This window comes from Cervus elaphus, chromosome 20 (assembly GCF_910594005.1).
Source record: "Cervus elaphus chromosome 20, mCerEla1.1, whole genome shotgun sequence".
NCBI classification, from domain to species: domain Eukaryota; kingdom Metazoa; phylum Chordata; class Mammalia; order Artiodactyla; family Cervidae; genus Cervus; species Cervus elaphus.
In genome coordinates this window covers 38,294,603-38,309,838 of record NC_057834.1, presented here as the reverse complement: position 1 = coordinate 38,309,838, position 15,236 = coordinate 38,294,603, and the positions used below count along the sequence as shown (strand labels likewise).

At 36.7% G+C, this 15,236-nt stretch overlaps 1 protein-coding gene across 6 annotated transcripts in view; it reads right to left on the bottom strand.

Annotated features, from left to right (window-relative positions):
• Nucleotides 1-15,236, bottom strand: part of ASH1L (ASH1 like histone lysine methyltransferase) — a 201,577-nt gene that overhangs the window by 131,667 nt on the left and 54,674 nt on the right. For all 6 annotated transcript variants that reach the window (XM_043875874.1, XM_043875873.1, XM_043875872.1 and 3 more), the window contains one exon: nucleotides 4,242-8,805. In XM_043875874.1, coding sequence (XP_043731809.1) covers nucleotides 4,242-8,805 — 4,564 coding nt within the window. The remainder of the gene's footprint in view (nucleotides 1-4,241; nucleotides 8,806-15,236) is intronic.

The following is a 15,236-nucleotide window of genomic DNA, read 5'->3' as shown; positions in this document are numbered from 1 at the left end:
TACTTGACATATTCAACAAACTAACCTGTCATTTCACTTCACTTTCACCTCAATTTCCCCACTTGTTATAAGCGTCTTCTCACAACTCTTAAATTAGAGGCCACAGCTTTAATATCCCTTGGAGCCAGATAAACCACTTAAATAGTTGAACTGGGTTAGATAAAACACACATTAGGAAACTGTCAAGACTGAGGCAAATTGAAGACTGCATGCCCCGACTAAAGACCTGGGGAGAGGGAAGGGGTTGCCATTATTGAGACCCAACCTTAATGTCATCCAGGAAATATGGATTAAGTGTTGTCAGATGTTATGATTTCTTTTCAAAGAAAAGTAGAACTCTGAACAGTTATGTGAAATCTCCAGATTTTAAAATTTCAGCATTAAAAAAAAAAAAAACACAACTATAGAAATCACTACAATGGGTCATATACAAACCAAAGGTCGATGGTTTTTAACCACTACTTTAAATAATTAAATTGTTCAAAGATACCCAAGGCGCTCTTTTTTTCTCACTCTGTATTCTCTGTAGGGAAATCTCTCATGATGACATGCCGATAAACAGATCAGAGGATTCATAGATATATAGTCTGTTTTGTTACAGTGTTTCTACAGCATTAAACAGCTCCAGAATGACAAAGAAGTTGTATGAGTACATACATGATTTTTCAAAGTACATTAATGTTTTGAAACACAGGATTAGCAGCTAAACGAAGACTATATGAACACAAACTAAATGCAGTAAACCGTTGAGCAATGTAGTTTTGTTCAGAATGTCCATGCATCCTTTTGGGAACAACTGGTCACAGATATTCCTACAAATGCTTATTGTATGTTTCCCTCAATCTTAATGCAAAAGAAACAAATAAGGACAATAAACCAGAACCAACTATCTGGCATCAATTTATATTTGTGATATACACTGGGCTTCCCTGGTGGCTCAGACCTCAGAATCTGTCTTGCAATGTGGGAGACTTGGGTTCGATCCCTGGGTTGAGAAGATCCCCTGGCAGAGGGCATGGCAACCCACTCCAATATTCTTGCCTGGAGAATTCCATGGACAGAGGAGCCTGGTGGGCTACAATCCATGTGGTCACAAATAGTTGGACATGACTGAGTGACTAACATGTTAACTACATTGAGCAGCTTTAACCCTTCTTTATATCTGCTTCTATCAGGCTATTTTCATCTTTCTTAAAAGTCCTATGTTTACTGTAGTATTTCATTACTTATTGAACAATTTAACACATATTTTTACCTGCTGTTGGTATTTTCCAGAATTATTGCTTTTCTTAGTGCTCTGTTTACAAAGTTTAATAGGTTTTGAGAGTCTGTTCCAAAGTGTATCATTTCCAGATACCCCTTTATCTTTAGTGAATAATATCACCAACGTTTTTCAAAACCTCAGAGTGAAATGCCCTTATCTCTAGCCCAAACATCTCTCTTGAGCTCCAGAACTAGATACCCAAGTGCCCACTCAACATCACCATTTGAATTTTATAAAGGCATTTCAAGGTTTATAAATATTAAAAAGCAAACCTGTGCTCTCTCAAAATTCCTCCTCTTCCAGTCTACTCTATATCAGGACAATGCACGAACCTCTCAAATATTCATGAAGGAGTCTGCCAACACCCTTGTCTAAATACCATTTTATGTAGGCTACTGCAATTGTCCACTGATTGGTTTCCCTATAACTATTTTTACATTTATAATTCAGTGTTCACACATGAGCTAGAATGATCTTCAAAAATGCAAATCTAAAATCAAAACTTGCTTTTTTTGCTTTGGTTTTTATAAAATCAAAATCTTTAACATACACCCTGGCTTCTTTCTTTCACAACTCTCTCACCATTCTGTTTGTATTCCCTCTCCTACCACAATGAACCTTCTGACCTCTATCTACCCTACTTCTTCTAATGTCTAAGCTCCTTAACATTTTAAGATCTTCAAATGTGGTCTTCACTCAATCCTCAGCTTGAAAAGCTTGGTGGTTTCATACCCCTTAACATTAAATTTTCATCCCTGGGCTATAACTAATTACTCCATCTAAAATAGGTACCCCTCTCCCCTTATTTACTCTAATGTTGTTACATTAATTGACAGCATTTTTTAAATTAATTATGCCATTATTTGTGTGTTTACCACTCTACAGTTTGTCCTCTCTCACCAAGCTGAAAGTTAATGAGGCAAGGTATCAAGTCTTTACCCTCTACTATATAAAAGTGACTGGAAGAATGCTAGATGTTTTGCAATTCAATAAATAAATGAGTGAACAAATAGATGAATAAGGGGAATTCTGTTCACCTATATAACTACTGTTCATCCTTCATTCAAGTAAGAGTCTAGGGTCATTTTCTCAGGGAAGGCTTCCTGAGTTAGGCCCCCATTTCATACTTACATAGAACCCTGGACTTTCTTAAAAAATATACATATATATATGTGTGTGTGTGTGTGTATTTATAAACTGTCACAATTTTTATGACATTTAATTTGTAGCTTTTATTGTTTATTACCTATCTCCTCCAATATTAAGTTCAATGAGAACAATGAACCTGTGTGCCTTATTCCCTATTACATTACAAAGGTCCACAAAGTACAATATCTGGCAGACAGCAGATATTCATTAGCTGCTGTTGATTAATTTTTATCAAAAAAGATGTTGAATGAACCTAGAGTTTAGGATTTTTTTCCCTCCTTATTACACTATTAAAAACTAAAGAACACTCAGCTTCTCTATCAAGGTAGCTTCTATTTTTCAAAAGTTCACAAATAATTAAACTCAGGAACAAAAACTCTTCTCTTTGAGGGCTTTATCATTTCCTCTAATGCACAAGCTTTTAATCTTTTGGAGGAATAATATTAACATCTGTGTGTTTACTATGTGCAAATCATTTTAATAAATACTATAATCACACTTACTGCTTCTAATAATAACACTACTAATTCCATTTTATAGAAGAGATATTGAGGCTTAGAGGGTTTACCTTGAGAATCTGATCAAATGTATGGATATTCTCCTGAAAAATACACACAAGCATACATATACTTCCTGGTGGCTTCCCTGGTGGCTCAGATGGTAAAGGACAGCCTGCAATGCAGGAGACCTGGGGTTCAATCCCTGGACTGGGAAGATCCCCTGGAGAAGGGAATGGCTATCCACTCCAGCATTCTTGCCTGGAGAATCCCATAGACAGAGGAGCCTGGCGGGCTACAGTCCACAGGGTTGCAAAGAGTCAGACATGACTTAAGCACAGCACACACAGCAGCACATACACATAACTTTACTTACAACATCAGAGGTTTCATGAACTTTCTGGAGTTAATTTATCAACTGGCAAAGTTGAGATCTTTGATAAAAAACTCCTGACTTAGAGTTATCTTATAGATGAATAGGCAATGCTTCCTTTTTCTTGTTTTCTATATTCTTTTCAATTCTCAAGACACTTTTTAGACATTACAAATGCATTATCTAAATTTGCTTCATGTCATTTTACTCAACTAAAGCAGCTTTTATGAAGATATCTAAAGGTACTCTGAAAATGAAGTCCTGTTAAGTATTCAGTTAAATTTTACAAACTTGATTATTTTGTTTTTGGCCATACTGCAATGGCTTGTTACAGTGATTGAACCTGGGTCCACAGCAGTGAAAGCATAGAGTCCTAACCATTGGATCCCAGGGAATGCTGGAAAATTCATAGTTTTGAATGCTTAGATTTTTATTATGAGACGTACAGACTTAACAACATATTCTTCGTATAACATAGAAACACTTATAAATTGAATTAGTATATATTAAAAATCCTGCAAAGTTATTAACAGATAGCCACAACACTGTAAATCAATTATACTTAAAAGAAAAAAAAAAAAACCAAACAACAGTATATATTAAAAATCCTGCAAAGCTGTTAACAGAGAGCCACAACATTGTAAAGCCGCATCTCCCTAAAGAAACTGTAATGGCCTTTTTGCATAAGAAAGCAATTTTTCCTGACTTCCAAAAGTTGAGTACTATCTCGTTGATAATGATCTCTCTTCTCAAAATTAAAAATTAACTCAAAGACACGCCTTATCTTACTTCTCACATCTACTGAAAACAAAATGGTGGAAGATAACATTTCAAAATAAATTTATAAAAACAAAAACATTAGAGCTATTCAAAGCTCATGTACATGTATCAGGCAACCAGTAGGCAAAATACACCATTTATCTAACACAAACAACAGGCAACAAAATAAACCTCTTACCTGTTAAGGTCTGTACTGCCCTTTCGCTGGAAGGCAGTGGTTCCTTTCTGTGAGGCCGATTTAGTGAAGTGTCCTGTGCAGAAAACAGTCCAGGGCTGTCAGTTAATTTCTTCCGGCCACTGGAGTTAGGGTTTGAAACTCTGCAGCTCCCTATTGCACTTGTGAAAAGGTTTGTGTGTTCATCACTGCTGGCTGGATCAGAGTTGGGAGTGAATCCTCCAAGGGATAAACTTGGAGAACTTTCTGAACAGTCAATCTGTAAAGGTGTCTGCAATCCCAAGGCCAATGGACTAGATTCTGAAGGCTCCCGGTGGACCCACTGTTCTTCTCTGTTTATTAAACTTTTTGAAGGAGAGAGATGAGGGCAGGACATATGACACCGGTGCTTTTCCTTATGTTTATAACGTTCTCCAACAGTGTCCTTTCCAAATCGATAGCGCTTCAAGGATTCTAGGACAGATCTGGAAGAGCCAGCATCCATGGAAACCTGTGGCTGCTCAGAAGAACGATGTTCTCTGTGTTTGTGACGGTGCCTGTGTTTGTGCTCAACCATCCAACCATAGGCCATCTCAGGTGGGACACTAGGGTAAGTACTCATGGAAAGGAGGGGAGTCCTGCTGGTTGTAAGAAAGGCCTCCTGTCGAAGTAACTTATGCTTTTTCTTATGGTATTTGGTGGGATTGAGAAGTAAATGACCAGCATGCATATAGGAAGGAGGTGGAAGTGGAGTGGTGAAAGAAGGAGATGGAGGAGGTGGATAAAGAGTGGGGGGATACCTTCCATAGTAACCTAATCCTATGGGAGCAGCTGTAAGGGGTGAGGGAGAGTAAGGCATGCCATAAGAAGGATAGAATCCAGTACTAGAGAGAGGAAAACTAAGGCTGTGCATAAAAGGCATTTCAGCCATTGCCTCCCTCATCTTAGGGGGTCTCCCTCTCTTCTTTTTTAAGTCAGGTTTTCGAATGTAGTGCAAAGGGTCTAAGGGGAAAGAAGGATGTGTATAGAAACTATTAAAGTTGATCCGAAAAATAGTTGGCAGAAGGTCTCGGGGAATAAAATGATGACTTCGATGAGTGATTCGAATTTCACTTAGGCGACTTATTAATTCCTCCAGATCTGCAATGAAGTCTGGATCCTGTCTATTTCGGAGTTGGGGGTATTTCTTTTTCCGTTTTCGTTTTTGCCTTTTCATTTTGTCATAGCTGAGGTAATCATGATTCCTGCGCTTGCATTTATGTTTATGTTTTTCTTTAAGACTGCTTAGGACTGTAGAGGTTTCAGGGGGAATCAGAGAAACATGCTCAAAAGAATGCCTCCTCTTTTTTTGCCCACAAAATTTCTCTGCCCGGTCTGATGTGCTGTTATTATCTGTTCCAATTCCACTATCACTGGGAATGGTTTCATCACTATGAGACTCACTAATAGGCGAAGGAGTAGCTTCTTTCAGAGATGTGAGTTCACTCAAGTGTGAAGGAGAATTTGGCAACAAAGTAGGAGGAGATAACCGCCTCCTCCCCTTTGAGGCCTTCTTCATTGCAAGAGTCTGAATCATACTGCCCTGTCTGGAGTGTAAATGCAAATATGGCACTGAACTGGGTTCAACAAAGCCTGCATCACTACTTACAGGGCTCTGACCTCCACTAGTCCCAGAAGACTGAGAGCAAATAGGTGATGGAAGAATCTCAGAACTACTAGCAGATGAAGGCAGCAAAGGGGGAAGAATCTGTCCTAATGCTGATCCAGCTGCCTGCTGAGCTGTTTGTTCAAGAACAGCAAGGCTGGTAGGGCTACCAGAAAGAATGCCATTTAAGACAGTTTTTGGTTTTCGACCTCTCCTCTTTCCTATGTAAATGGTTCCTTTCTTGCTGACATTTATCTGTTGGCCCAATTTAGAGCCAAACGTAGCGGCAAGACTTGACACTGTATTATGGAGTTTGGATTGCACTTTCCCTTTATTACTTGACTCTACAGAGCTTGAAAGAATTTGATTCAACAGTTTCTTTCTCTTTAAAGTCTTCATTTTATTTATTTTGCGGATAATTGTTTTCATTAATTGTCCATTGTTTCTCTTGGTAATTTTTTTATCTGGTTCCATCTCAAGGTCACTCATACTACAGACAGTTGGCCTATGACTGTCATCTAGATCATCTGGATCTTGAAGTTGATCCTCACTCTCAAAGAAGTCACTGCTACTTCTATGGTTATCACTTTCAGATTCAAGCTTGCTTGGACTTTCAGTGGCAACAAATGGAGCCACGGATAGCACAGGTGGCTTCATCTTGACTGGTGACCTCATTTGCCTCTTGGGTCTGCCTCTCTTTTTTGGAAAAGGAGACACAGACAGACTCTGTTTGAAAGAAGGAATTTCAATTTCTGGCTGTAAAATTGGGGGTTCTTGTTCTTCCTTAGACTGCAAAGAAAAGACTTTGGAAGCAGGGATCTTTAAAGTTCTTTTAGGTGGGCCCTCCAGTTGAGGCATCTCCTTAGACTTAGGTCTTCCTCTTTTGGGCTTATAAATATCAGACAAAAGGTCACTAGAGACACACATACTGGAGGATAGTTTGTGAGTAGCAAAAGACTTATGAGATGGTTTTTCACTATCAGTTAAGAGAGCAAGAGAAGGAGTTGTAGATTTGCTCAACTTTGGCAATCGGCGTTTAAGGAAGTCATGATCTACAAATGAAGATGGTCCAATGTTTTTCATAAACTTTGCTGGCTCGGAATTACTATTTGATAGTGAACTACATGTAACATTTTTAAAAAGCTCTGATCTTTCTAATTCTAGCCCTTTTGGAGACCGGCATGTGCTTCTTGCCACCACTTTAGTCCACCGAGGTTTTCTTCCTTTCCTTTTCTTTAAGGGTTTGGACTGCAAAGGAGTGCTGAGGCTTTCAGCAACGTGGCAGTGCTTGTCAGATGCAGATACTGCACCAAGTCTCAGAAAGGGCTTGTTACTAAATAAACTAGTGAAGTTAACCACTGAAGGGGTGATTGTATGAATACTGGGTTCAGAAGTCAAACTTGGCTTTTTTCCCAGAGAAGAGTTTATTCTTGAAATATCTATATGTGTAGTTTTAGAATCATTTAGCTCTTTATCAATCCCTTTACATTCAATATTCATGCTATGACCCATAGACCTGTGACCAATGTTCAGATGGGTACCTTCAGAAGTAAATTGGTTCTTTCCAACAGACTCAGAAATTTCTTCCATTAGTTCTGTGGTAGGACTTAAAAGTAACGGATTAGGAGTCATCTGTGAAGAAGTTTCAGGGGGACTTCTGGTTAAAGGATTAACAGACACAGTAGGTGATGGGGAAGGGAGATTGCTTTCTCCTACTGCACTAAAAGGGGATTTTGCTGTAGATGCATCAGAAGCAACTCCCATTTGAAAGTCTGGAGAAGTGCAATATACAGGAGGTTGCTTTTCATGCTTTGAGGTTTCATAAGACCCCCTTTCACCGGATGAGAAACTGTCTTGCTGAATACATGTTCCTTCATTAAACATTTCTTTCTCCAAATTAATCATTTCCTTTCGAACTGAGAACTTATCCAATATGCTTTCTTTACTCTGCCGTGTGACAGTCTTCTCAAAAGTTTTGCTGGTGGCACTGTCTTTCAGGGATTCAGAAAGTTCCTGACTTTCATGACTACTGATGTTTGTACTACAAGAAGCCTTAAGTGGTTCCTGAGTGGGGAGCAGTGCTTCCGCTTTAAGGTTTATGGCATCTTTATTGACCAATCCTGTCATAGGACAACTCACTAGTTTCTTCCCAATGTCCTTATTAACTAATCCCATTGTTGAATTTGCTACAATCTTCTTTGCACAGTCCTTGGCCACTAGGCCAACAGTTGAACCCAATTTCTTGCCCAAGTCTTTGTTAACTAGTCCAACCACAGTGCCGAGTCCCAGTTTCTTCCCAGGCTCCTTACTCACTAAACCTGGAACAATGCCAATTCCGAGCTTCTTTCCTGTGTCTTTGCTCAGCAGTCCTACTGTAGTGATCGTCCCTGGCTTTTTGCCTAAGTCTTTATTAATGAAAACCGCTGTAGTGCCAGTTCCTAGTTTTTTCACCGAGTCCTTATTGACCAATCCTACTGTTGCATTAAACACTGGCTTTTTCCCAGGATCTTTAGTTACCAACCCAACCGCTGTGCTGATAGTTGGTTTTTTTATTAAGTCTTTATGTATTATTCCAGCTACAGAGCCAACACCTGCTTTCCTGATCAAATCCTTGCTAACCAATCCTGCAGTAGTGCCAGTTCCTAACTTCTTCGGTTTTGTCTTGGAAGACTTGGAGGGAGGACAAGTTGCAATGAGCTGTGCCAACTTCTCCGTTACACTTGTTCCTCCATTAAGTAATGCCCTGTCCTTTAAATCAGGATCCCGGCTACCAATAAGAGTAGATGATGTTGCATTAATGTAATCTGTCATTTCTGAGTGTGCTGGAGAAAGCTTCTTAGACAAAGGATTGTTTTCTCCCTGTGAATGAAGATGGAGGGTTTCTTCAGACTGGCATTCAATGGCTGCAACATCACCTGATTTCTTGTACAACTTTGAAGGATCCTAAAATTTGAATAAGAAAAGGGTTTCAGAGACAGTAAACCTTATATACCATTTTAGTTTAGCATTACAATAGAACTAGATGATCACACATCAGATATAAGATAGGCAGCAGTGCTTTTTTTAAAAAAAAAACCTACCTAACTAATGTTACACTAATGTCACAGTATGTTAGTTCCTCTACTACTGTATCAGAGGCTATCAAGATGCAGTCTTTCTCGACTTTCAACCACATGAACATATATACTACTGGAAATATCCCTGATATTTTTTTACATTATTTTAAAAAGGCAAATTAACCTTCACCTAACTTTAGATGGACTAAATATACATTACCATATGAATTAGTTTTTGAAAAGATAAATATTGTTAGCAACAATATTCCATGGTCCTCATTCAAAACAATGGTTCACTGCTTATCTCTTTAATTGATTTAAATGATTTCAAACCAATACAGGTCAATCTCTGACTTAACTTTCACTCCTTTAACACATTCTTTATTATAATCTTGAATGAACAGTCAAGTTCTCTCTTCATGTGAGAAGAAAAGACAATATATTCATGTTTTCTTTAGAATGTGTTTTTATATAAAATCTTAAGAGTTGGAAGCAACTTTTAAATCATAACATAAATTGATATAAAAGTCATGAGTCCTCACTATATACTTTACAAATGAATTTATCACTTCACACAACAATATGCTTTACTTTTGGACAACAAAGATTATTTTCATGTTTCAGCAAAGATTTTTTAGAATTGAGGTATAAATGACAAATGAAAGACTTGAACAAAGGTAAAGACATACTGTGTGTGTGGATAGGAAGACATAAAGATGACAATTTTCCCTAAGCAAATTTATAGATTTATATGATCCTAATAAAACATCAAACAAGAGTCTCTCAGGAATAAGAAAAGTTACTAACATTCACTAGGAAAAATATATAAGCAAGAATACCAAGCAAAATCTAAAAAGAAGGGGATAACTGTATCAAATGTTAACTTTTTTTTAAGCCTCTATCACAAAAATAGTATAGTGCACGAAAAGACAAAAGATCCAATGGACCAGGATAGAAAACTCAAAACCGAATCCATGTATATATGGAAAAGTGCTGTATAAAAAAAATCGTATAATTCTATAGCTAGAAAAGTACCACACATTAATTAATTCCTATGCCCACTTTTAGGTCAGAAGACACAGTGGTACACCCAAGACACACTGGCAAAAATCTAATGTTTGCAAAAGGCTAAAAATGTAACACTATTTTAATAGCAAAATCTGAAAATAAGTCTAAATAATTACCTACAGGGGGCTGGCTAAATAAATCAAAATATATTATACAATGGAGTGTCAAAAAACAGGGGGAAGAAAAGGAAATATCGATACACAGCTATGGAATGATCTAGAATATGTATTATTAAAGGGAAAAGCAACAATTTCAACAGTTGTTATAAGAAAACCTTCTGTTTAAGAAAGGGATAAAGGAATATGGCTATATTAATATGTACATATCTGGAAGAATAAACTAAAATGTAATGAAAATCTATGAGGGAAGAAATACAATATGACCAATATTTGACTAACTCAGAATTAAGAGAACTATCTTGTTTTGGACTGGACTCTCATAATTTTGCCCAAAAGGAAACTGGCTTTGTTGACAGTCTCATATACAACTGAATTATATTAAGCTTCTAATTAAAGAAGCACATTTTCTTTCCATCTTATTAAAAAAACCATATTTCTATTTTGCACTTTTACAGTTACTTTTTAAAACTTAAAAACTAAAGGCTTAATAAAAGGCTTTATTAAGTATTTTTAAATATATTTGTATCCGAAAATGCTATAACTTACCTTTAAAAATCTGTTATGAACAAACTATGACTATGCACAGATAATGTTCACAAACAAGACTGAAAGGATACAGAATAAGAATAAAACTATGTACTCTATAACTCTATTTATACTGAATATTAAGTTCACAAAGAGGTACAACTAATTATGATAATAAAAGTCAGGAAAATGATTACCCCTCCTGTGGGGTAGTAATGAGAAAGAAGCATAAGATCTTAGCGGGTGCTGGTAAAGTTTTATTTGTTAAACTGAATACTGGTTACAAGGGGTGGCTGAATTTGTGAAAATTCACTGAGTTGTTACATTTATGTTACACCTCAATAAGATATTTTAAAAATTCTGCCTAAAAGAAAAGTAAAAAAATCCAGTTCTCATAAACTGCTAAAAGACTATATTGAAATCTGGTTTTTCACCTTTGTCAGAAATAAATGTCTCAGATTAATTAAAATCATCCTAAACCAGTTAGTATTTCACAGTAGCTATTAGTAAAGGTCTATGACTAAAGAAGGGAAAAATAAAAATAAAACAGAAAACACAGATAATTTGTTTTCAAAGAGTTTTTTCTTCCAAATACTGACACTGAATAAACTGAGTGAGAAAGAATATGTTGAAAACTACATTTGGTACTGGGTATTACTCTCTGACAATTCTAAGAATCTCTTAAAACGACAACCTTTCAATGGACATGAGTGTGGGTAAACTTCGGGAGTTGGTGATGGACAGGGAGGCCTGGCATGCTGCCAACTCATTGGGTCACAAAGAGTCGGACTGAGCGACTGAACTGGATTGATAAGGGTAAGAGATATCATTTTTAAGAGTATATTATTTGCCAATGAAAAAGATACTGTGTCAAAATATAATTTCCAGCATATAATTTTTTCAACTTGAAAACAAAGATAAAAGTATTCTCATTAGAAAAGAGAAAATATAAATACTACCATCCACAGATAAACAATTTTACATTTCAGATACTTCATGATATACTCAAATAAACACATGTACATTCTTTCTTAAAAATGGGACCAAAAATGATTATGGTTTCATATCCCACTGGAACAAAGCAAGGAAGATGCCTTTCTATGCAAATAAATCAAGAGTCAGTCTATCAATTTAATGGTTTCATAATAGTTCAAAATTAATAAAATCAAACTCACACTGGCTACTTTTTAAACAATTTTTGGCTATTTATTTTTTAATTTAAATTCTTCTTCTAACACTTTTTTCCCCCAAAAAAGATTTATTTATTCATGGCTGCGCTGGGTCTTTGTTGCTCCATGTGGGCACTCTCTAGTTGCAGCAAGCGGGGGCTACTCTTTACTGCAGTGCACAGGCTTCTCGCTGAGGTAAGTTCTCTTGCTGTGGACCACAGGCTCTAGGAGCTCGGGCTCAGCAGTTGTGGCTCGCAGGCTATACACTGGCTCAATAGTTGTGGCACAAGGGCTTAGCTGCTTCACAGCATGGGGGAATCTTCCCAGATCAGGGACAGAACCTTTGTCTGCTGTATTGGCAAGTAGATTCTCAACCATTAGACCACCAGGAAAGTCCCTTGCCTATTTGTTATTGTAAGTAATATGATGATGAACATCTAATTATATAAATGTCTATTCATCCAATTATTTCCTTCAGATTAACTTCAAAAAGTGGAACTGCTTGGTTGAAGGGTGTATCTGTTGTTGCTGTTTAGTTGCTCAGGTGTTTCTGACTCTGCAACCCCATGGACTGCAGCACATCAGGCTTCCCTGTCCTTCACCATCTCCCAGAGCTTGCTCAAACTCATGGCCATTGAGCTGGTGATGTCATCCAACCATTTCGTTCTGTGTTGTCCCCTTCTCCTCCTGCCTTCAATCTTTCCCAGCATCAGGGTCTATTCTAATGAGTCTGCTCTTCACATCAGGTGGCCAAAGTATTGGGAGCTTCAGCTTCAGCATCAGTCCCTCCAATGAATATTCAGGACTGATTTCCTTTAGGATGGACTGGTTGGATCTCCTTGCAGTCCAAGGGACTCTCAAGAGTCTTCTCCAACACCACAAGTCAAAAGCATCAATTCTTTGGTGCTCAGCCTTCTTTATGGTCTATCTCTCACATCCATACATGACTACTGGAAAAACCACAGATTTGACTAGACGAACCTTTGTCGGCAAAGTAATGTCTCTGCTTTTTTTTTTTTTTTATACATCTCTATAATCCGGACACCTGTCTCTGCTTTTTAATATGCTGTCTAGGTTTGTCATAGCAAAAGATATATACAATTAATAATTATACAAACAGGACAGCCCTGTATCAAGACTTTTTTAATGGAAAAAAGTTTATTATAAAAATTCAGAGTATTATAATCACTACATCTGTAGCCCAAGATAATATCTTATGACTTATGATATTCTTTATGGCAGAAGCATTAACAACTAACAACCTTGCTTCTGACAATTTTGAATTAAACATCAGACTAACAGTATTCATGTCAATCTTAATGTTCCCAAACCTTGACAATTGGGTGATTTGGTTATATCTATCTCCAGAAAACAATATTCTCTCATTTACTGTTCCAATACACTCACTGAGTTTTCATTTCAAATGTCATTACATTAATTACTATTTGGTTCATTTCAAATCCACTTCTTATTGTCCTGTTTTTATCAAATGGTTATCTTTTTGCCCAAAAACCATTTCAAAATCTTTCAGATGGTTTCAATATTTCCAGCTCTTTGGTTGTGAGGGCTATACTCATCTATTGACTCTTTTTTTTCCTACTGTTGGTTTGTATTCTTATATGGCTTGTAATATTTTCACATTAAGCTATGTGAGTTTTCTTTTTGTGAAATGTCAATGTGCTGAATGTAAAGAAAATATTTTTTTTTTACTCTCATTATCAGTGTTTAAGATTTCACAACCTGTTTAAGATACACTTTTGAAGCATTTCTATTTACATTTCACTTACTGCCTGGTATTCTGAACAAGACATTTTTTGTTATGTGATTTTGTAGTCCTTGTATATTTTTTCAGCAGTGTAATAGCTGATTAAGTTCTTGACCTATGTCCTTTTTCTAAATTGTGGAGTTTATCATTTCTTATTTAGAAGAGCTGGAGAAGGAAATGGCAACCCACTCCAGTATTCTTGCCTGGAGAATCCCATGGACAGAAGAGCCTGGTGGGCTGCAGTCCTTGGGGTCGCAGAGAGTTGGACACGACTGAGCGACTAAGCACAGCACATTTAGAAGAGCCTTTAATATTCTTGAAATAATAATTGTTTCTCTGATGTTGCACATTTCTCTCTCAGTTTACTGGCTGTCTTTCTACTTCCTATTGTTTTTCTTAAAAAGAAGTTCAATGTATTCAAAAATATATGAAAAACTGTACTAACTACCACACATAATCTGTCATTTGATCCAACCATATGATGTGGTTAATGCAATTATCCTCATTAAATTTATTTACTTTTAAACAAGGGAACATAGTTTAGAAACTAGGTCACCTAACCAAAGTCACTTAATCATTAAGTGATTAAAATATCCTTTAAACATAGTCTGATTTCAGAGCTAAAGCTCTTAACCATTATACTGGATAAAATAGTCTCTTTAGCTTTATAGTTTGGTTTTCATAGCATAACTGACACGATCATATCCTCCTATTGATGACAATCTTCACCATATTTTCAATGAATGCTTTTATGGTTTCATTCTTACTTTTAAATTACTTGTCTATTTTGGATTTTTAAAACATAATCTATGGTAGGGAAACAACTTATACCTGAAAAGGCTTTGTCTATTGTTCTAACAGTTTTGCCATTTCTCATTTCATATACACGGGCTTAAAATACATTTATCACATATTTTTATTTATATTTGGGTCTAAACTCTCCATTTTGCTTCATTTACATTTTTTTTTCATTTAGTTTCATTAGTTGGAGGCTAATTACTTCACAACATGCAGTGGGTTTTGTCATACATTGACATGAATCAGCCATGGAGTTACACGTATTCCCCATCCCGATCCCCCCTCCCACCTCCCTCTCCACCCGATACTTCTGGGTCTTCCCAGTGCACCAGGCCCGAGCACTTGTCTCATGCATCCCACCTGGGCTGGTGATCTGTTTCACTATAGATAATATTCATACTGTTCTCTTCATTTACATTTATGTTCTGGAGAAGGAAATGGCAAACCATTCCAGTACTCTTACCTGGAAAATCCCATGGACAGAGGAGCCTGGTAGGCTACAGGCCATGGGGTCGCAAAGGGTCAGACACGACTGAGTGACTTCACTTTCACATTTATGTTTATTCCTGAGCCATTAATACAATAATATGTTGACACTATAACTTTACAATATGTTTGAATACTTAAAAAAATATTTGACTTCCTGTAATCCTATAGGAATTCCTTGGTTATTTAACACTTTATTGAGATATAATTCAATAACATAAAACTTACCCTTTCTGAGCACAAATTCAAGTTTTTGGTATATTCACAGAATTGTACAGCCATAACCATTACTTTTTAGAACATTTTCATAAGTCTTCCTGGTTATTTCTGTATATGTATACTTCTAGATGACCTTGAGGTTCATATAAAACGTTGAAAAACTCCAAGT